General features: G+C 47.9%; 1 protein-coding gene across 4 annotated transcripts; it reads left to right on the top strand.

The window, feature by feature from the left end:
- Nucleotides 1–12,686: 12,686 nt before the first annotated feature.
- NMRK2 (nicotinamide riboside kinase 2) lies at nucleotides 12,687–19,354 on the top strand. Of its 4 annotated transcripts, none has more exons than XM_064469408.1 (7): nucleotides 12,687–12,791; nucleotides 14,150–14,240; nucleotides 15,642–15,690; nucleotides 15,887–16,058; nucleotides 17,734–17,805; nucleotides 18,312–18,418; nucleotides 18,913–19,354. In XM_064469408.1, the coding sequence occupies exons 1-7, from the start codon at nucleotides 12,766–12,768 to the stop codon at nucleotides 19,032–19,034; spliced, it is 639 nt and encodes a 212-aa protein (XP_064325478.1). In that variant the 5' UTR covers nucleotides 12,687–12,765; the 3' UTR covers nucleotides 19,035–19,354. The 4 variants fall into 4 exon arrangements, with proteins under 4 accessions (XP_064325478.1, XP_064325479.1, XP_064325480.1 ...); XM_064469409.1 differs by having other exon boundaries at nucleotides 18,827–19,354; XM_064469410.1 differs by lacking the exon at nucleotides 17,734–17,805.
- The last annotated feature ends 2,737 nt before the right edge of the window (nucleotides 19,355–22,091 follow it).

Below are 22,091 nucleotides of genomic sequence, written 5' to 3'. Positions count from 1 at the left end.
GCTGGACCTCTTGGGATAGTTTCTCCACAGCAGAGACGAGCGAGGAAGAGATATTTGTGTCGTAATCCCGAAGCCTCTCTATCACCTCTGCCACCGTTGGTGTCTCGTCATCTTTCCAGGACATCACTGCCAATGAGTTTGCATGCGAAGATGGTGCGCTCCGTACAAACTTCCACCACATGGGTCGTGTGCACTCGGCTTCATCTGGATCTTTGGATGACCATTGATCGTCCAGGTCACCATAAATCACCTCAAGCACAGCTAATTCCCTTAGATACTGGATGCCTTTCTCCATAGTTGTCCATTTTCCTGGGCGATATGTAACATCTTCTTTAAAGGGACACCTTTCCTTCACTCCAGACAGGAGTCGCCTCCAGAGGCTGAGGGCTTGTGGTTTTTTTCCCCAATTGCTTTGTCAACGCCCCCTTCCCCAGAAAGGGTTCCCAGTTGTTTGGCTTCTTTTCCCTCTAGTTCCAGGCTACTGGCCCCATTATCCCAGCATCGGAGCAGCCAGGTGACAATGTGCTCACCTGAAGGAGGGCCATAATCTTTTTGCATATCTCGCAACTCGCTCAAGGACAGGGATCGAGTGGTCTCCATTTCATTTATGACTTCTTCCTCCTCTCCCCGCGATGGCCCTGCTTTTTCATCATCCCGTTCTAAACGAGTTGACGTCCGCTTCCAATATTTCATCTTGTGTATGGGGGCAACTGATACTGGTACGGGTTTATTTTCTGAGCTAGCTCCGGTACTTGTTGTGGGGGTTTGAGTGGCTGCAGTGCCTGTCCTCAGGGCTGGAGTGACTACAGTGCCAGTCACTTTGCATTTCAATCCAGAGACCTTCTCTTCCCCCTGGGGGCACTGAATACTGTTGAGCAGGGCTCGGTATGCATGGGCCAGGCCCCAGCATGTTGCAGTGATCTGTGTCTCTCTGGAGTTCCCAGTGTAACAACATACTTTCTCCAAATATTCTACTAGATTTTTAGGATTCTGCACTTGTTCGGGGGTGAAACTCCAAAACACTGGGGGTGCCCACTGCCCTAGGTATTTGCCCATGCTATCCCACATGCCCTGCCACTCATAACTATCAAGCCTCGGGGCAGATTTCTGGGTGATATTCTTAAGTTGCTTAGTCAAAACCAAAACAACATGCCCAAAAACTAACAATAAGTGCACCTTAACCACCCAAGGATGTTCAAGATACAAAAAGGTTGTTGTAATAGAGGCAGAGACATCACAGAACAAAGTTGCAAAGGTACTATTCTGTATTTCCTCCATATAAAATCTCTCCGAGGAGGAGGTATAATTGCTAATTGCCTCAACAAGGTGGTATCCAAAGTACAGTAACGGTTTCAGAAAAAAACCCCAAATACCAGATAAAGCTGAAAACAAGTGTTTGTATAACTGTGATAATTTAGCCTTAAACGGAATTCCAATTAAAGTTTACAATTTATTGAATAGAGACAAGCAAGCAGCGCTGGATGCACGGGGGATTCTTCCGCCTAATGTGCGTCCCGTCATACAAAATTACAGGGTTTATATTCAGTTACTTAATTAATAACCATTAGTGAAAACACGCCTAAGTTTACACTCATTGGTCAGTGATAAGCATCCCACTTGCCGTTGGTCAGCCGTAGTTAAATTAGCCACGCTTGCCATGTAGATTAGCCCGCATGCTCTTTACGGGTGCGGGGTGTGGGGGGGCAAGTCTTTTTGGTCCTGAATTGGGTCGGTGGTCGCAATCTCCCCCTGCCGGAATTACCTTTCCCCCAGTTTCCATGCTTCAGCGCCTTCTGAGCCAAGAAGTTCCCTGTTATCACCACTGGCTGATTTGTGGTCTTCCCTTATCTTGGCACTCTCCTTTGTAGCAGGGTGTTTCCACTGTTAGTCCTTGAAGTTCTACTGAATTGTATCTTTTTAGGAGGCTTCTTGTCAATGCAGCATTCACTGCTAATGCCCTCTTGTCTGGCCTAAGCCTTATTTATTATCTTGTTAAGATTCTCTGGTGTTAGTTTCTACTCCTAACTAAAATTCTTTCTTAACAATTAACTTAACAAATCGCCAATCAACATTCTAACCATTAAGACAGTTAACAAGTCAATTGAACGGCCCTCAGTTACACAAGCACAAACAGAACGGTCAAATGTTAGAGGGTCACACTTCACCGTGTGACCCTAGCATTGTTCCATATTGACACGAATCAGATGAACACATTTTACATAACCAATCTCATAGGCAAAACGTTACTAATCACAGCAGAACACAGCAGACTCAACAAACCAACACCAATCTTTAACACCAACTGCAAAAAGGACAACATGGTGCTGTGACCAGCAGCTGTTGTTATCTCCTACCCTTGAGCCCCACGTTGGGCGCCAAAAGGACTGTCGTGGTTTAGCGGCAGCTCAGCCCCACACAGCCGCTCGCTCACTGCCCCACCGGTAGATGGGGGAGGGAATCAGAAGGGTAACGCTCGTGGGTTGGGATAAGAACAGTTTAATAATTAAAATTAAAGGAAACAACAATAGAAATGCAATGTGAAGGAGAACAACTAGAGGCGCAAAGCCCCGGGGGAGGGGAACGAACCGGGGGAACGAACCGCACGCGCCGCACCCACCCACCCACCTGACCCCGACCCCGACCCCGACCCCGACCCCGACCCCGACCCCGACCCCGACCCCGACCCCACGCTGCCGTTGCCGCCACTTCCCCCCTCCAAATATACTGGTCATGGTGTCACGTGGTATGGCTCGAATCTGCCATTGGCCAGTCGGGGCCGGCCGCCCCCACCATGGCCCCGCCCCTCCCAGCCCCCCCCCCCCGCCCCGCGGCAGAGCGCGGGAAGCTGGAAAGGCAGCCGCCCCCCCACGGTGAGGAGAATTAACCCCTTCTCAGCCAAAACCAGCACACTCACTAAGAAACGTGGCTAACATACCTTGCTAAAAAAAGCATTTATGAACACTTGGCATTTGCATAGACATATTTTTACGGGTTGGGCAAAGTCTGTTGTAGCTGGGAAGTGTAACTGTCACCATTCATTTCAGACAGTGTTTTGTACGAGGTCTTTTTTGTTCTTAGGGAAGCAGACAGCTGAAACACCAGAGATCTCCAAATACAGGCAGGCACATGCCAGCACCTAAAGGCACAGCAATTGTGAGGCCATTCAGGAATCTGGGAATTTGAGCTATGTGGGTGAACACGATTTCACTGGATGTTTGGTGCATGAGTATGAATAGGGGTGATAGAAAAACCATGTCAAGTAGCTTAAAAACATACTCAGGAAAAGCCAGACACAGATGCAGGAGAACTGGGGGACGATGAAGAAAAGGGTTAGAAAATGAGGTTTTACACTGAGGGCTGCACAGACAAGATTTGCAACTGTGAGCTTAAAAGAAACAACCAGCCCACCCACCCATGTCCTTCATTCCTCTGGTTTTCAGAAGAAACAGTTTTAGCATTCTTTATAGTGATAGTGGGACTTCACCATCCTGGAATTCACTGATCCCAGACAACTCAGCCAAATATTTTAGTATTTGGAACTGCTGCCACTACTGACGCAAATATTTTTTGTTTGCTGTCTATACTAGATAGCAATGTATTGATTCTTTTGATACATCTCAGGCCAAATACTCATTTTTTTCAATGCAAAAACCCAGCCTGAAGTTCTGAAGCACATTCATATTAGTAAATCCAACAGGGCTGAAGAGAATTTTCCCTCACCTCAAGGATGGCATGTTCCAAAAATCTTTGCATTAGCACAACTCCAATGTGAAGAGGACTGGATCAGAGGTAGCTGAGACCAGTGTCCCCTCCTAACTCTCCTACAGGTTCCGAGCCTCCCAGCTCTTGCCTGGCACGTGAGGTCAAATGTGGTAAAATAAACACTGAAGTAACACACTCTTTGCTTTCTTAACCAAGACACCTTCTTAGCTCACGGGTAGAAGAGAAACACAATGAAGGGCATGAAAAATTTGAGCAGAGCGCTAATCTTAGGTCAGATTTTCAGTTGGTGTAAATTAGCATTGCTCCACTTCAGTGCACAATGACAATTTACACCAGCTGAGAAGCTGACTTGGTGACTCTGCATGGCAAACGCTGGGCTTGAAGTGATGGGCAGCTGCTGGAAATCTAACCTCCCTGAGAGTCGTGTCTCATTCATATTCAAGAATTGGAGCTCTATATTTCTCTGGAGTGATCATTTCACGTAGCTACCTTGGAAATGATGATGAAAGTGTAACTTGCAAGTGGTGTCTCCAGGAAGAAGCAAATAATGTACTGGCATTGACTATAAATAATAATTACAGTGGAAACACCGGCTGAGGTCTATTCGTTAAACACACAGAATTAAGACAGCATAGTAGACTGGAAAAGACCATTCACTATAATCCCATTCATATATTTACCAGGCTCTACCTTAAAGCCAATTTCTTTTCTTGCCTCCAATATATTCACTGCAAGACTTCCAGAATCTCACACCTCTGACAGGTACCAATCTTCTAATTTACAGACCATGTTTACTCATGATCAGCTTATTTTATCACAGTACTGGGCCTTGACCTTACGGCTGATGCACATAAAATAGCTTTGTAGAGTGTAGCTGTACGCTTCTGTGGGAGAACTTATCTTGGGCCGCATATCTCCGGGACACAGGGCTCTACCCACCCTGGGGACAGTGATGCACAGACATCAATATGATGGATACAAAATGTCCGTTTATTTAGCTGCGTCACACGCTTATATAGCTCTTGCGCTACCTGTTCCTGCCACTCCTATGGGGAGGAGTCTATCTTTCCGTCACATCCCGTAATCTTCCGGTCGCCGATCCCTGTCTATTCCCCTACATCTCCCCCTCCCCATGCTACTAAAATTCTACAAAGCTACTTGCGTAAGCGGATACATATTGCGGTCAGGTCTATATTCATGTAACTCTCGCAGGCGCTCTTTGATTTGTCTTATAACACAGCATAACAATGGTAGCCCACAAGTAACCATGGTTACTACACACAACAAGATCCCCCCAGTTATTACTATCCAGTTCCAGTTTATATCTCTCTTTTGCTGCCCTTTCCCAGTGTCGCTCTCGTTGCAATATTGCTTGCGATCTTGTCAAGGAGCTCATTTCTTTTCCCAATGGTACGGCTAGCATGAGGATCCATGTCAGCAGACCCTGCAAAGAGACAACTCAGAGAGGGATTATTCATTGTACATCCTTGCACAGTTCTGCTTTCACACACTTTGCAGGCACCCATTCTATGCGCCCTTCATTCTCAACCGCGGCGTAGCCCCTCCCCAGGAATCTCAGTTTCCATCCTCTCTCCCATTGCTCACTGCCTGGGAACCTTACTCGTACCTGTGGATAGCGCTCGCCTGCTTGAGCTTTGCCAAAGTGCTTCTCCACTGCTGTAACTTGCTCCTGCCCGCGTATAAAATGATTAAGCGAATATAATGCACGCATTAAAATAGTTTGCTGAGCTGCTACGGGTATAGCTCCCTTATACCCCTCCCCCTCCCCAAGCTGTATTATCTTTGCTTTCAAGGTGCGATGAGCGCGTTCTACTATTGCCTGCCCTGTGCTATTGTAAGCAATGCCGTGTTTTAATACAATATTCCAAGCTTTGCACCATTCCTCGGTACTTCGAGCCCGAAAGCATGGTCCATTGTCTGTTTTTATTTCGGTGGGCTTTCCAAGTCACGCCATCACCGTGGTCCAATGCGCAGCCAACTGCGTTGCGGTCTGCTTCCGATGTTGAGTAGCCATGATGACTCCACTATATGTATCAATTGTAATTGCCAGGTGCCGTCCGGGGGCCAACTGTGGGCATTCAGTAAAGTCAGTCTGCCAGATAGCATTTGCTTCCAGTCCTCGAGGGTTGACTCCTGCCTCCCACAACGGCGAGTGCTGACAGTAAGGACAGGTGGCTACTACTTCTCTTGCTGCTCTTATTGAGATGCCACACTCCTTTGCCAAGGCTTTAGCACCCAGGTGCAGTTGTTCATGCAGTTGCTTTGCCTCCGCCAAGGTCCAGACTCCCGCGGCTGCCTCATCAGCCATGCGATTCCCCTCAATCAGTGGTCCAGGCCCCGTCTGATGACTGCGAATGTGAATTACTGTCACCGTTGCTCCTCGCTGTGATAAAGCAACCTCTAGCATCAAGGCAATTTCCGTGTGTGGTACACCCTCCCGTTTCATGGACGTGACTAATTTATACACATATAAGGAGTCCGTGCACACATTTATATGCCGATCTATATCCTTTCGCAGGGCCATCTCTAGCGCTTTCGCCTCCAGCCACTGCACACTTTTACCCTGCTCCTCATACATCTGGCGCATCCAACTATTCACTTCTTCCCACACTACCGCCGCTCTGTTTGTCTTTGAGGAAGCGTCTGTGAAATATGTTGGTCCTGGGTGAGGGGTATCCAAAACTCTACTATCCACACTCAAATCCACCACTTTGGCTGTCTCGGCCCACCTCTGTACCGTGCCTGTGACGATTTTCCCTGGGTACGAGCATACCGCCAATTGTATATCCTCTTCACTCTCTACCACCTTCTGCCATTTCTCCCCATTCCACGGCACTGTGAGCTTATCTGGCTCCTTCCCAAAGATTCCCTTGCTTTCCCGTCGCAGACGCCAAATCATTCCCCTGGCTACCTTGACTTTTGTGGAGAATGCATCCTTGGGAACCTTCTGATATACCCATCGCAGTGGTTTTTCTTCCCCTGCTCGTATTTGATATAGCAATCCTAATCCTCCACCGGCGGTCAGAATCCAACCTGCAATTAATTCCTCCTGAGGGTCCCACCGCCATACTCCTTCCTTTTGCATTCGACGTTCTATCATCTGCAATTGCTGGACTGCCTCAGCGTCTAAACTCCTGGGCTCCCATGGGTCGGTCCCTTTCAGCAACGCATAGAAAGGTTGCATCTCCTCACCGGTGACACGCACGAATGTCCGCAACCACTGCAGTGCTCCTACCAGCTTCTGTACATCATGTAAATTTTTAACCTTAGGTGTAAGTTTAATAGGCTGAGCTTGTATGGAATCCCCTTGTATTCTAGCACCCAGAAATCCACACACTGGTCCTCGCTGTACCTTTGCCTCAGCTACCTTGAGGCCCTGTCCCGCAAGGCCCCTTTGGGTGTCTGAAAAGACTTGTTCACATAACGCCTGGGTGGGCGCAGCTATGAGGATGTCATCCATGTAGTGGATCATGTAGATTCTCTCCTGATACTGCTGCCTTACTTGCTGCAATGCAGAAGCCACATACCTCTGGCAGATCGCTGGAGAGTTTTTCATCCCCTGCGGAAGTACTGTCCACTGCCATCTACTACCTGGGTCTGCGCGGTTCACCGCGGGCAGAGTAAAGGCAAATCTCTTTCTATCATCTGGATGTAGCAGAATGCTGAAGAAGCAGTCTTTGATATCTAAAACAATGACTCGCCATCCTTTCGGGACAGCACTCAGATCTGGTAGGCCAGGTTGGAGAGGCCCCATGTCCTCCATTTGCTGATTTACTGCTCTAAGGTCATGCAGCATCCTCCATTGGTTTTTATCTTTCTTTTTTATAGCAAATATAGGGGTGTTCCACGGGCTCATCGAGGGCTCTAGGTGCCCTGCTTTGTGCTCTCGTTTTGCTATAGCTCTTACAGCCTCTGTTTTCTCTGTTGTCAGGGGCCACTGCTCCACCCAGACGGGCTGTTCGGTTTTCCACACTAACTTGTGCTGACAAAGCCCCTCTGAGGCAGTGGCCCTTATGCTAAATTTTTCAACCCGATCCCCATCTGGGCAAGGGCGTCTCGCCCTAACAAGGGGCTTGCTACCCCATCTGCTACTAGTATGGTCACTACGGCCGTGAGGAGCTTCCCTGCCTCCTCGTCCATGACTTCGAGTTTCACAGGGCAAGTACTAGTTCTCGTCTGTTGTTCTCCTCCTACCCCTATTATACGTTTTCCCACGGCAAGGGGCCAAGTTGGCAGCCACTGGTCGAGTGGCATCACTGTGACATCTGCCCCGGTATCCACTAACATTCCCAGGCATATCCATGCCGGGCAACTCGGCTCTTGCGGGGTAATCATCACTGCTGCCATGGGTCTCTCATCACAGCCTATGACCGAGGCCACGCGGGGGCTGTAACCTGCAAATCTTGCTCCCCTGCGTGACGGTTCACTCCCCCTTAGCTCGCTACGGTGGGCCAAGCTCCTGGCACTGGCACCGTGATGGGGGTCATTTGACTCACAGGAGGCGCGAATCCCCCTCGCTTCGCCCTCCTTTGGCCGTTTCCCGGCCTCGTAGTTGGACAATCTCTTGCCAGGTGTCCTGGCTTCCCACACGCCCAGCACCTCCCTACTGGGCGCGCTCCTCCTCCATTACGTCCTCCCCTTTCCGCTAGTGGGCACCCAGCTTTAAAGTGCCCTCGCCGGCCACACAAGTGACATCTCGGCCCCACCCCGGCCGCTTGCACCATCACCCTTTCTTCCCTTCCACAGTCAGGGTTCTGGCAGATGTGCGCTCCCGCACCGCCATGCTGATTCAACGCCTCCTGGCGCAAGACATGCCTGATGGTTTCACCCAATGATGCCCCTACCGCCAGGGTGCGGAGGATATCTTGTGTTTGCGGATTTGCTTGATTTCGGAGGCAATCCATAAGGACTGCCTCCTTGGCTGCTGGTGGCAATTCTGATTCTATAATAGCCTTTTGCAACCTGTCACAAAACGTTGTAAATGGCTCTGCTAGTCCTTGCTGTATCTTTTGCCAAGGTTCTGCTTTCTTCTCATACCTGCCCACTTCACTATACACTTTGCGGGAACTCTCCGTTACCGCTTGCAGCTCCCTGCCCCTTAATTCTGCTGCTTGCAACTGCGGGGTTTCCAGTCCTTGACTTCTGCCAGTGAGCCGGTCAAGGGTGGTCCCCCTCAGCGGGTGGCCCGGAACTGCCGCCACTTGCTGTACGAGGGCATGGCAGGCACTGTTCATCGCCTCCTTCCAAAGTATGTACATTGTGGGAGCCAATATTGCTTTCGCCAACTGCTTAGCATCAGAGGGGGTCAATGGCGCTGCATGCGCAGCGTCCAGCAGCAATCCTACTCCTTCGTCTTTCAGCCCCTTTTCTCTAATTTCTCGCCATAAAGTTCGCACTAGCTTGGCATCTATCGACGTCCACTCCACCCCTCCTCCTGGAGCTAGTCGGACAGGGAAGATCCCGGGCATCTCTATCCTTACTCCATCGAGGCTACGATCTCTGGCTATCAGCCGCCAGTTAGGTAACTCGACTGACTGTCGCTGGGGCGCCCCCTTCGTTGAGAGTCCTGTCTGCCGCCGAGTTACTTCCCCTAGTGCGCGCATAGCCTGCTGCAGCTGCCGCAGCACGTCCTCCGCGGACCCCTCCGGAGCTGCAGCGCCCCGGACCTCCCCTTTTGACGGTCCCTCTCCTCCCTCCTTCTGACTGGTCCTCCGAGTCTCTGCTGTTTTGTGCCTCTTTTTTGCGCGCCGCAGGCAAGCTGCTCTCTCTTCCCACATATGGGCATCGGTTTCTCCCCCAACTTCTGATTCGCTGCTACTCGAAGTTGTTCTATACTCCCCCTGCCCTCCCCTCCAGGCACCCCAATCCCCCTCCTCGTCCGACTCCCATCTCAAGGGTTGCCCCGGGAGCCAGTCTCGAGGGTCGGGCAGAGGGCGGTGCCGCTGCCGGCGCTGCTTCCGGCGCTGGTCATCTTTCTCCTTCCGCTCCGTCCGCTGCCACGTCCCCCTCCCCGCGCGCAGGTACCCGCGCCTGTGCCAAATCGTCCCAGGGGTATGGGGGGGGGGGGCGTTCCAAGGGTCCTGCTGGCTCAACAGGGAACACCGCCGCTTCCCGATCCACCTCTTTGGGAGCCTCAGACTGAGTCGCTGGCCAGGCCACTCCGCCCGAACTCTCCCCTTCTTCCCCATCCCCCGCGATGCTTGCCCCTGTCTGCGTCCCCACTGCCCCTCCTGGGTCTATTTCCGGGCTACTGTCGCCTGTAGCACCGTGCAGGCACCGCCGCGCCTGCCGCCACGTCTCCTGATCATCCCGAGCTTTCAATAGTAATCGGTGTATCTTTCCCCAGAGCTATATGTACTGGGTTTTTCCCATCATAGCCCTTTCGGCTAACTCCTCTTTAATTCTCACCCAATTATCTTTATTAAATATGTCTGCGGGACTCCGTATGAGCCCCTGCGTAATCATCCATTGGATGGCCTTTGAGGTAGGCGTCTTCGATATCGAAGTTCCATATTCCTTCCCCAATCCCTTCAGTACCTTTACGACTGATTCCATGGCGCGCCCGCCGTCCTGCGGCTCCCCGTCCCGCCCCTGCCTGCCCCAAGCTATCTTTCCCCCCGGCGAACTTGCCAAGCCGCCCCACCGATCACGTCGGGGTCACCACTTGTAGCTTCTTCTACGGGAGAACTTATCTTGGGCCGCATATCTCCGGGACACAGGGCTCTACCCACCCTGGGGACAGTGATGCACAGACATCAATATGATGGATACAAAATGTCCGTTTATTTAGCTGCGTCACACGCTTATATAGCTCTTGCGCTTCCTGTTCCTGCCACTCCTATGGGGAGGAGTCTATCTTTCCGTCACATCCCGTGATCTTCCGGTCGCCGATCCCTGTCTATTCCCCTACAGTAGAGAAAAGCAATGTCTCTTATTAGATCAACAGACATAGCTGGGGTGAGACAAACAAGGTATTAGGCCACAAACCCCTTCTTCAGGCCTGAAAACTGAAGTTAAATACAGCTTGGAAGCAGTTGTTCTGAATAAAACTTAATGATGTCAAGCAATTACCCAAGTTGAGGAAAAGGTATCCACAAAATACTGGGGATATTAATAAGGTGCAAGATGATTAAGCCATAGGATAAGTACCACATGGGCTAAAAGCGATGCCGTTAACTACCAGCACTAAAATGTGCTACAGGCTCCTACAGACATTGTATCACTTACAGAACCTCCTGCCTAGAGCTCCAAAACCACTGTATACAGGAGAGCTCCACAAAACGTACCCCTGCGCATCGAGGCAGCGTCAGCCCTGCAGTGCGTCTCGATAGCCTGGACCAGCTCGTGGTGCTGGAGCTGCACCCCGCCCTGCCCTCGGGAGCCAGTTTGAGGAATACTCCTTCAAAAGCATTTTCCTCAGATTCTTGATGGTTAAATTCTGGATATGAGGGGTTTACGCTTGAGCTGAAAAGCTCAAGGGACAACACTTTGTAGCCAGCGAGAAAATGATGGAGGCACTACAAAAAAACTTGAAACAGCGTCCGTCTACTCCTGCGAACACAGTGGAAGTCACCCCACTGTAACAACAGGTTCTGTATTCAACTTCAGCCCAGGGCAAGCCCCGCGCCAGCACTCGCTGCGTGCTGCACGCCTGTCTATCAGCACAAGAGCATGATGCAAGAATTGGCTCTGCAGACTCCAAAGCTGTAAAGAAAATTGACAAATTTTTATTATTATTAACAATTATTAACAATTAACAAATTAAATTAAGGACACCACACACCTAGATATGTGTTACAAAGTTTTTTACAATGACTTTACAAACCACTATAGGACAAGGAACCTTTAAGTATGCCTTTTAATACTTCCACAGACTGATATTATTAAAAAGAAGAACAAAGGGACACAATGGTTTGGATGATTTAAGCTCTATTAGACAAGATATCATTTAAAAATGCATACTATATACTTCACACCATGTTCACCTGAAAAAACATTCAGAACTGTTGCTAACTCTACCTTCACCTAACATCTCTCAAGACAGCCCTGATTTTAGAAGCATCTGAAACAATTAAAATTAAAGCGCAGTTTCCACGTGTACATTACTCGAGGAAGCAGTCCAACTAGAGTTAACTTACCTCAAAAAGCACTACCTTACATGAGTTAACTGTGGAGAAGGAGGCCCTCTGGAAGCTAACATTGTTTATGACTATGTGACTATGTATAAAGGATAAGCTGTTCAAAAATTTCCTCCTAAAGGTTGAAAATGGTCCAAATGGATTCACTCATCAGCCTCTGCATGTTCCTTTCTCAAACAGCTTCACTAAAAGGAGTAGAAAGTATCAAAATTTAGTTCCTTGCCTTCCCTAGCAGAAGTTTAAAGAAACAAACAAAAAAAATTCCTTCTCCTGACATTCCTGGATGCCATTTCAAATAATCAAATAGGAATTGGGAAAAATGAAGAGGAAGGAAAAGAGATAGCTTGTCTGATTTCAAGGAAAAAAAAAAGACAATTATATCCTCACACACCTCTGTGCCTTCCCTAGAACTCCCAAAGGACTTGTGAAAAGGGGTGACATTTCCACCCACCCCATTACTAATTTAGGCAAAGAAAGAGCTTGCCAAAGAGCTATTTATAGCAAAGGCAGCGAGGGCAGGGGAGTGGGGATCTGTGAGGGGTGCAGGAACAGGTGCAGCGGCAGCACACATGACCCCAGCCGCTGAGGTGAGGGCTGGCTAATCCCTGCTCGAAAATATGACATCTTGGGCTCATGATAGTCACAGGGCTTTTCCATCAGCAGGTGGGGTGGGGAAACGCGGGGCGGGAGGGAAGGGCCCTGCAGCCGGGCCCTATAAATCAGAGGCGAACCTGCCTTTTCCCTCAATGAAATAATAAGGTGAGGTAGAGCTGAGTGGGGGAAAGGATCAGGTGCAGTTTTGCACCGCTGGAAGTAAAATCTGTGTTTCCAAATTTGTTTTTTTTCCTTACCATATTCATGTGAAGGAGGCAACTCTACAAAGATGAAGTACATCATAGGCATCGGAGGGTAAGTTCCAGCTAACATTGCATATCTATATATATACAGCTTTTTCTTCCCATTTAATTGTTGCATGTAAAATGATTGAAGACTTGGCGATTATATATGACTACAAAATAATATTACAGGATTTTAGAAAAGATGCAGCTTGCTGACTCTGAATTCATGCTTTTACTTACTACAGAGAGCTCTGTAGGGTGGCAAATATCAAACTTTTATAGCATTAACAGGAGGCATGCTGAAGTAGAAAGATTACAGGTAATTTTGTAGGTCAGATGAAGGAGCGGTGTGCCTCAGCTATGAAAAGGGATGTTTTCAACATTAAGGTAAACTTTTAAAAGGTTCTCTCAAAGACTAAAAGGAAAAAATCGTGCTTCAAATAAGATGGGGGGGTGGTGGTTTGTACAAAAAGCTTTGCTTTTCTCCAGCACAGTAGGATTTAGGAGCAAGCCTGCGTGTGTGCTCAGGAGGGGGCGGCAGAGCTTGGCGTATCCCCGCCGGCTACAGGAGGGCTTGCAAAGCCGACACCAGGCAAGACCTGGATTTACAGCATGGGTTAAAGACAGTGCCAGATTTTTATAGACTTTAAATAAAAAGAATAAACACATTCAGTCTTGACAGCTCTCTCCTTTAGAGAGTAAGATTATTCAGACCTTTTATATTACAACAGGCTTTGCAGGCACAAGGAAGCCTGACTCTTTCTCTGAGAAAAGAGCAAGCCTCCCTCATTCATAGTTCATTTAAGACATTGTTAAAAGCACTTTTTGCTTTTTAAAGTCTCAGGGGTCGGCTTCTTAAGCTGACGAAAGTAAGCCTGCTAACGAGTCAGGGCGGTTCAAGGTAATGAATGCCAGCAAAGGCGCGTTTTACACTTCCCCGGGAAGCTGCCCGGGGCAGCCCCGCCGGGACCCAGGGGGGAAGGCGCCGGCGGCCACCGGAACCTCCGCGGGGCTGACGGGGCGCCTGGAGGGAGGGAGGGGAGGGGAGGGCAGGGCAGCCCGGCGGCTGGAGCCGCGCAGCCGCCTCCATCTTGAGGAGGCGCCGGCCGGGCTTCCCTCCGCTCGGGGAGGTCGGCGGGGAGCCAGGGCGCCGCCCTGAGGGGAGCGGAGATGGCGGCGCGGCCCCGCGCTCCCTCAGCGTGGCCGTTGAGCGCGCGGGAACCCGTTAGGAGTGGCGCGAGGGGCCACCGGGCCCGCGCACGCGCCGTACACAGCCAGTTGCTGGCGGGGAAGGGGCGGGTCGAGGTCACAGCCAATCGGCGGGCAGCGCGCGCCGGCGAGGCGGGAAATTCAAACGGGTTGAGCGCGGGGCGCTGCTGGGTCCTGCTTTCTGTCAGGGCCTAACGCCTCTCTCACCGCTCCGGGTAGCGTCACCAACGGTGGCAAAACCACCTTGACCAACAGGCTCGTCAAGGCGCTCCCAAACTGTTGTGTGGTCCACCAGGATGACTTCTTCAAGGTAAGCCGAGCTTCCTACTTCTGTAAAATATTAACTGCTGCTTGTACATGTAGTGGTAGTTGTAGTAGGTCTCCCTGTAAGTTTTATATAGTTGTGCATGCATTCCAGGTAAGTTTTGACAGCTTAGGAGTAACATGTTTTCTGATTTTTCTTTTAAAATATAACTATATATAATTTTTTCAGTTACTTCAGACAGGTGAGGAGATATTGATGTTTGTGAGGGTCAGTATCTGCCAGTTTCCACAGATTTGGAGCTTGGCGTAGAACAGTTGCAGCAAAAGCTTCCTTTAGTTTTAACAAGTCTAACTTTAGGTCAAACCAATGATGTAAGTTAGAGGTTATTTACTGTACTCTGCAAAAATAACTTTCTCCATGTTGGATTTTTCCTCCTTATTTTATATAAATAAGAATGTTGCTTGTAAATAACGCTTGATGATTTAAGCACTCTTACACTGCTTAAAATGCAGAAAGACAGTTGTATTGGGGAGCTTTGGCAGCTCTGTATCAGAAACCAAATTCCAAGATTGCTAAAGATGAATGCAGAACACCTGTGCTGGCTTGGGTGCCTTCTGCACCAAGCCTGGGAGAGCCGCAGGGGAAGGGGGCACATCAACAGGGTTAATAACACGGTTCTGGCTCCAGCCATTTCATGAGACTTACAATATAGCTGAGCCCCACCGTACGTGGAAGTCCAAGAGATGTGGCAACGTACTCAAAGTAGTTGCACAGTGTCCCCCAATGCACGAGGTGCTCCAGCATCAGCAGCTGCGCAGTCGCTTTGCCCTGCCTTTGCAGGAACATGTGCCATCCGAAACAGAACGAGGCATGCATTTGGAAGCGCCTCTTTGCCAGAAGCCTCGTGCACAAATTTGGTCAGATATGAGCCCTTAAAGTAAAGAAGGAATTTTCCATAAAGATATTTAACTTCTCACTAGTGTGTTTAGGTTGCAAATGCTAGTGCAAATAAAGCTGTAACTAAGTGATCGACAGCCATGCTATGCTGACCTGTGTTTTCAGTAGAGCCGTTAGGAGTTAAAGTAGCTGCTATTGAACATGTAAACTTTAGCGGTTACTTAACACTGTGTTTGCATTTTAAGTTCCTATGTGTTGACTTATAAACAGGGGCCTGTAGTATTTTGGCTAACAACACGGTATCAAATTATTAACCTAGAACTCTTTGCCCAAAGTGGCTTGGCTGAGCCAAGAAAAGGTTTTAAAGTTCTCAGGGTTGGTGAAAGATGGGAACTTAAATTTTTATGTAGCCCAAGCAGGGTCTGTGATTGTTTTGTTAAGTGAACACTTGCTTTGTTGTGTATTGCATAGTGTCCAGGTTGTGATCGGATCTTAGGTAACTGATCACGCTGAGTTTGCAGCAATGTTTTATTACTCACTATATTTCAGCCACAAGATCAAATAGAAGTTGGGGAAGACGGCTTTAAACAATGGGATGGTAAGAGCAGTGTTCGCTATAGGATGCAGTAATGTATACATTTTCCTAAGTATTTATTTTTAATTATTAAAGATTTAAAGTAAATTTATGTAACTTCAATTTTACAAGTTCATTCTATATTATACTTTCAAGCCTACATGGTTTGTGGTATTTGATTGCATACCTTTTTCCCACCCACCCCCTTTTTCCTAACTAGTGTTGGACTCCTTGGATATGGAGGCAATGGTGAGCACTGTGCATGCGTGGATTGAGAACCCAGTGAAGTTTGCCCGTTCCCACGGAGTGAATGTTACGCCTGGCTCTAAAGAGCCAGCCTCCAAAGATATCAATATATTGGTCATTGAAGGCTTCCTGCTTTATAATTACAAGTAAGGTTTGGGGAACTATTACTGGTTTGCCAGGGAAGAACACTAGATCCCCTGTGCCAGGGCTGAAACCTCCTTTTTACTAATACACCCTTCCTGTCTTGCTCTGAGGTATCACGCGTTAAGAATTTTTTCTCACGTAGAACATAAAATTTCCCGGTAAATGCTGGTAAAAGTGAGGTGCCTGAGGTGACTTTCCCAGGGTAACGGAGGAAGCTCTCACTTAGGGCGTACCCTTGAACTCTAGGGCATGGGGAGCTTTAGACCAGGACTTGTAAACACTGCGCCAGCGGTGAAGGCACAGGCTCCCCTCCTGGCCTCCCACCCTAGAGCATAAACCTTGACCCGAGAAGGTCGTTGATGGGAAGAAGATAATCCCTTCTGCGTTCCCTACTTGGACTCTCTCCTGGAATTTGGGAATAGGTATCTTGTGATACACATGCTTGCTTAACACTGACTGAATTGAGCTTAGTAAATAATTGTACAATCGAGTAAAGATCAACTACTTTTGCTTTGTTTTTTAATATATGGAGGGGGGAAAAATGCCTGGCAGGAAGACAGGGAGACTGGACTGGCAGTGAAGAGAGAGAAAATGCCCAATAGCTAAATACATGAACCTCAAAATCCCATGCTCTAAACATGATGAGCAAAAGATTCTTGGCTCCAAACTAGAGTTTTGTTTACAGAACTCTTTCAAGAGAACAAGCTGTGCATGATGCTTAGCAAAACTGGAGCTGTTTATAAGCTGTACCATAAGACAAGCAGCACCATTCCAGCTTTCCAAACTGAATGGAAAATGTAAAATGGCAGTCTCGGACTAGCCATACTGGGAATGGCCAACTGGAGATTGCACTGGCAAACTGCCCGATGTTCTTGGCCTGTCCCCGGGGAGGTAACTCTCAATATCGCTCCTGAACATTACAGATACCTACCTCTGAAGCACCCTGTCTTGTTAACGGGAGCCTTTCCCCAGTCCAGAGAGAGTATCTCATCCACAGACCCAGAGCTTACTCAGTTCATACTATATTAAGCATTTATGCAACCCTCAGCAGGCTTTTGGAAGTCTCATTCCCTCCAGGTTTGAACTAGATTTGCTTTAAGGATTTTTCTGGCTTTTTCTTCAGCCTAATAGGGGTGCAATGCAGTAAGCTGCAGTAGAGCTAACTGCTCATATTTCTGGAAAAGAATATGAGCTGATGAGTTGCCTTGTACCAAATCTGTGTGTGCATGCACAATTTGACAGCTTGCTTCTGCACAACAGGCCAGATGGTTTGATAAGTCAGTTCATATCAGATTGATGAATCGCAGCTCTGGTCTACTGTGAGCAGAGTTTGAAATGATCTAGAAAGAGTCAGGGTTCACAGCCCAGGCCTTCCCAGCCCTGTGCCTGATCCTCCACAGTAACTAGTAGCAGGTGTTTGGGTGGGAAAAGTACCTGCCGTGCCATTCTGACCTACAAAAACCAGCATTCTCCATCTTTTATAGCTACTAACAAACCCACCATACCTTAGCTTGTGACTTAATGGAAACATTTACACTTCTGTTGTCTACAATAGACAGAAATATGAGAGGCAATAGACAGAAATATGAGAAAGGTTTTATGGCTTTTGGGGGTGATCTAACACTTTTCTCTGTCAGAAAAAAAATAGACAGGTTCATTCTTTCTACCCTGCCCTAGACCACTGATAGACCTATTCGACATATGCTACTACCTGGCGGTTCCATATGATGAATGCAAAAGGAGGAGAAGGTAAGAAGGTTCTTTGATGTAAGTCCAACCCTCCTTCCAGTAGAGGCTCTCTTCCAGAGGCTACCTCTGCAGTGCTATCAACGGGACGCATTGGTGTCACTTAAAGTTGGAATTATGGTTTAAAATTTTAATTTAATCCGAGAAAGAGACTTTCACGCGGCATTTTCTGAAGCACTAGCTGTCCCCTGTGGGGGCAGGGTTTATGAAGATCAGCACATTGGTGCAAAAGGAACAGAGTCATTACATGCTTCCCCTGTGAGCATCAGCAAACCCTCAGGGACTGCTTGCTTTGCCTTCATCAGCTGCCTGTAGCTTCTGTATTCGCTTTGAGTGCTTAAACTTGTTGTAAAACATAGACCAATGTCAATGAGAAATTGGACTGTGACAATCGGCTTTTACCTAAATGCAGCTGAGCGGCTGCCAGAGGAACTTCAGACTTTAGCAGTGTGCAAGAGGCCGCCTGATCCTGGTAGCCCTGATGTTCTTTTCCATTTTGATACTTGCAGCACACGTAACTACACTGTTCCTGACCCCCCGGGTCTCTTTGATGGACACGTCTGGCCCATGTACTTGAAACACAGGAAAGAAATGGAGGATGGTGGTGTTGATGTCGGTAAGCCTCCCTAAATACAAATCCTTTGGCATTGTACTTTGGATTTTAAGGAAGTTGGTAATTTAATTCAAGGAAGCTCTAACTGTAATGATGCAAGGCACTATTTTTAATACTAAGTTGTAATCCTGGCCTACTTTCTGTCCAGATAAATATATGCAGTTTTATAGTTAGGAACACTTCCCCTTTGTGTCATATTATAAGCACTTGGGGGGTGGGTGGGAAGAAAACCCAGGTTCTTTAATGGGATAAGTGATCTTGAGGGCCATAGCTTCTTCAGGATGGTTCTGTTCTTCCAGTTGGAAAACAAGCTGTCATTTCAGTCAATAGAGTATGAAATATTTTTAAACTAATCTACAGAAATCTTGTTCTGATCAGAAACTACAGCCTTGAAACCTCCATCTCTTTCAGTTTATTTAGATGGACTGAAGTCTAGAGATGAACTCTACAACCAAGTCTTAGAAGATATTCAGAACAAGCTTTTAAATTGCTTATAGGTAAATACGTCCCTGCTTCTGAGGGGGTGAAGTGTGAGGGACTGACAGCTGGAAACCACCTGCTCCTATGCTTGGATAGTCACACCTTCCCTTCTTGCTTTTTGGGGTCTTGGAAGAGCTGAAAGACCTGTATACAGAATGATGTAAATAGTACTTAGAATGAGGGTTTAATTGTGTAAATTCTTCTTACACTGTCCTTTGGAAAGCATCTTTTGTATATAACTGAAAAAAATGAGGATAACTTATTCACAACTCTGGACAGGACTTTTTTAAACTTTCTTATTTTATATTCCACTGGCTTAAACATAAGTTGAAAATGCATTTTTATAATGGAACAAGTAGAGCTGTGTTTGGAAAACAAATGACTCTTCCGATATTAAGTCTTTACATAATGGCTTGTTTGTAATGTCGTCTCCTGAGTTCAGTAAAAATCAATTTAAAAATCTTTTTTTTGAGGTCCTGTTTCAATATGTCAGTCACCTTTACTGTAGTAGAAATAGATGCAAAACTCCCCCAAAACACACCAGCAGCCCCTGCTTTTTCACATGGCACCTGAAATCTCATACTGTGCAGCCTTGACCTTCCTTCTGTGTGTTGCTGCTTTGGTTTCAGTGATAATGCTGGCCTGGAAACCCAGTTCAGACATCCCAATGAGAGTGAGATTCTCTGAGGTGAACAGCACTTCAGGTATTTTTTAAGTGCTGGTATGAAAACAATTTTGTGTCAGCCTCAGTTTTGCTGTGTTTCTCACTTCATGCTCAAAAAACAAATTAGCATGTAGATACCATGTCCTGTTTCACACAGCAGTCGAGTGCTCCCAAGGTGAGAAGTTTGGACAGAAGCTTCTGTTTCTGCCTTTTGCAGCCCAAACAAGCCCAGTATTTGTTGTTCTCCAGCTAGCTGAACTCCAAGAGCTGGGAATAGCTCTGTTTCTGGTCTTAAAAGCCAGAAGGCAAATGGGTGGGATTTCTCAGGGAATGAGAGCAGCAGCCTTATATTAAAATTGCTACCTTAGGAAACTTCAGGAATCTGTACTGAAAATGCCATCCTCGTTTCAGTTTGAAACAAAAGGTGTTCTAAGGCATCCTTGCAGGACTGGTGCAGCCTATTTGCTGCTAGGCTTCCCATTAACTTGCTGTGAAGGTGTTTGAAGGCACCCACGCTGTGGAGAGCAGACCTTTCCACCCCTGGGTAGCCTGCCCCCAGCACGGTCCTGTGGGGCAGCTTACCCCCAAGCAGGTTATATGCTTTTGGCAAAACCCTGCATTGAGGCGCCTGACAGCCCATTGCAACTCTGAAATGTAGGTATGGGAAGTTCTGCTTTTTCAAATGCTTCCGGTAAGTTTGTAGAAAGGCCACAGATTTCTTACTCATCTGTGTCCTCCCTTCCTAGCAAGATAAGTAAAATATCTGTGGCAATAGTTTTACTAATTTTTCTACTGAAAGGTTTTTTCTCAGTGTTTCAGTGAGATAAAAAAGCTTCCCCCTGCCCAAGCAAGATAGCATGAAAGGAGTGCTTTGGCAAACACAATTGGAATATGGAAATAAACCATAACATGGAGCATAATGTGCTTGAGAAAGGAACAGGGATGTTGTTCCTGAAGCAAAACCAAGTGGTAGCCCTTTATTTTCCTGCTTATCACGTATTTTGAGAACAACATTCTGCTTGAGTTCCCCCCTTTATGAATAGCGCAGCTCCTCTTCTTCACCAGGCTTTTAGCCTGTGAGCCAAAGGGTGACCTTTACCCAGGCAGCCCCATGGGGAACACGAGCAGCACCAGCGTGAGCGTTACAAAAAATGTCATCTCCCCTGTGCCCTGGCTGCTCACCTGGGTCTATTCTGCCACCAGCTGTGCCTGGGGTACCGTGTGCTGGGGACAACAGCAGCTTGCCATGGTTGTAGAACAGACTAGAATATCTCAGTTGGAAGGGAGCTACAGAGTGCTTATCTCGTCCAATGGCTTCAGGGCTGACCAGAAGTTAAAGCATGTTCTTAAGGGCATCATCCAAATGCCTCTTAAACCCTGCCAGGCTCAAAGCATCCACTGCCTCCCCAGGGAGCCTGTTCCGGTGTCTGACCACCCTCCTGGTAGAATCATTAAGGTTGAAAAAGACCTCTAGGATCATCAAGTCCAACCCCCAGGCCTCCTAAACCATGCCCTGAAGTACCACATCTGCAGGTTTTTTGAACACCCCCAGGGATGGTGACTCCCCCACCTCTCCAGGCAGCCCATTCCAGTAAAGAAATGCTTCATCATGTCAAGTCTAAACCTCCCATGATGCAGCTTTAAGCCATTCCCAGGCGTTCTGTCGCTGGATCCCAGGGAGAAGGGGTCAGCACCTCCCTTTCCACATCCCCTCAGGAAGCTGCAGAGAGCCATGAGGTCACCCCTCAGCCCCCTTCTCTCCAAAGGAGGCAAACCCAGCATGCTGAGCCACTCCCCGAGGACACGCCTTCAGCCTTTCACCTACTGGTTGCCCTCCTGGACACATCCGAGGACCTTCATACTCTTCTCAAACAGTGGGGCTCAGAGCTGTAGCTCTGCTCGCCTGATGAAGATCAAAGACATGGTTGCAGCGTTGTCCTTGGCTAGTGGCAAGCTCCAGGCTAATAATAAACTCCCCACACCACTCTGTGCCTGGTAACTAACTGAGCTTAAATCCTGTGGTAAGATAGGTGAGCATGTTGAGATCTGTCAACCTGCTATCGAAATAACCCTGGCTAAAGATAGGAAGTTCCATTAAACTGATGTCCAAAAGCACATGCGGCGCACCATGCATAAAAGGTTCACCACGTTAAAGTACAAAACCTCTCACGTGGGATGAGTGTGGTGATCTTTTGGGTGCTAAAATAACTTGGCTGTGGTGTCAGCGCAGCTCACTTCAGAAAATTTTTGGGTATGCCTTAATTAGAAACATTGCTCCAGAAAAGCAGCTGCCACAGATTAGCAAGACGTCACCCCAAAAAACACTGAGCCTGCTTCAAGGGGTGTTTTAAACAGCCTGGTGAAGCAGCAAGTCAGATCCACCGCCTTCTCCTTGAGTTACACTGATGTTTTCTGATTGGCCGGAACGGGGACGCCACAGCCAGCAATGAGACGCGAATACTGATGGCATCACCTACGCTTCCACAAGCTATAAAAAGGCATATTTCCTTGTGTGCAACCCTCGCGCGTGAC

Source organism: Phalacrocorax carbo, chromosome 19 (genome assembly GCF_963921805.1).
Source record: "Phalacrocorax carbo chromosome 19, bPhaCar2.1, whole genome shotgun sequence".
In the NCBI taxonomy this organism is placed as follows: domain Eukaryota; kingdom Metazoa; phylum Chordata; class Aves; order Suliformes; family Phalacrocoracidae; genus Phalacrocorax; species Phalacrocorax carbo.
This window is presented reverse-complemented; position numbering and strand designations above follow the sequence as displayed.

Coding starts and splice junctions, on each gene's coding strand:
- NMRK2 (XM_064469408.1), top strand. CDS start 12,766: ATGAAGTACATCATAGGCATCGGAGG. Junction 15,691..15,886: donor CGGCTTTAAACAATGGGATG/GTAAGAGCAGTG, acceptor TTTCCTAACTAG/TGTTGGACTCCTTGGATATG. Junction 17,806..18,311: donor GAATGCAAAAGGAGGAGAAG/GTAAGAAGGTTC, acceptor TGATACTTGCAG/CACACGTAACTACACTGTTC.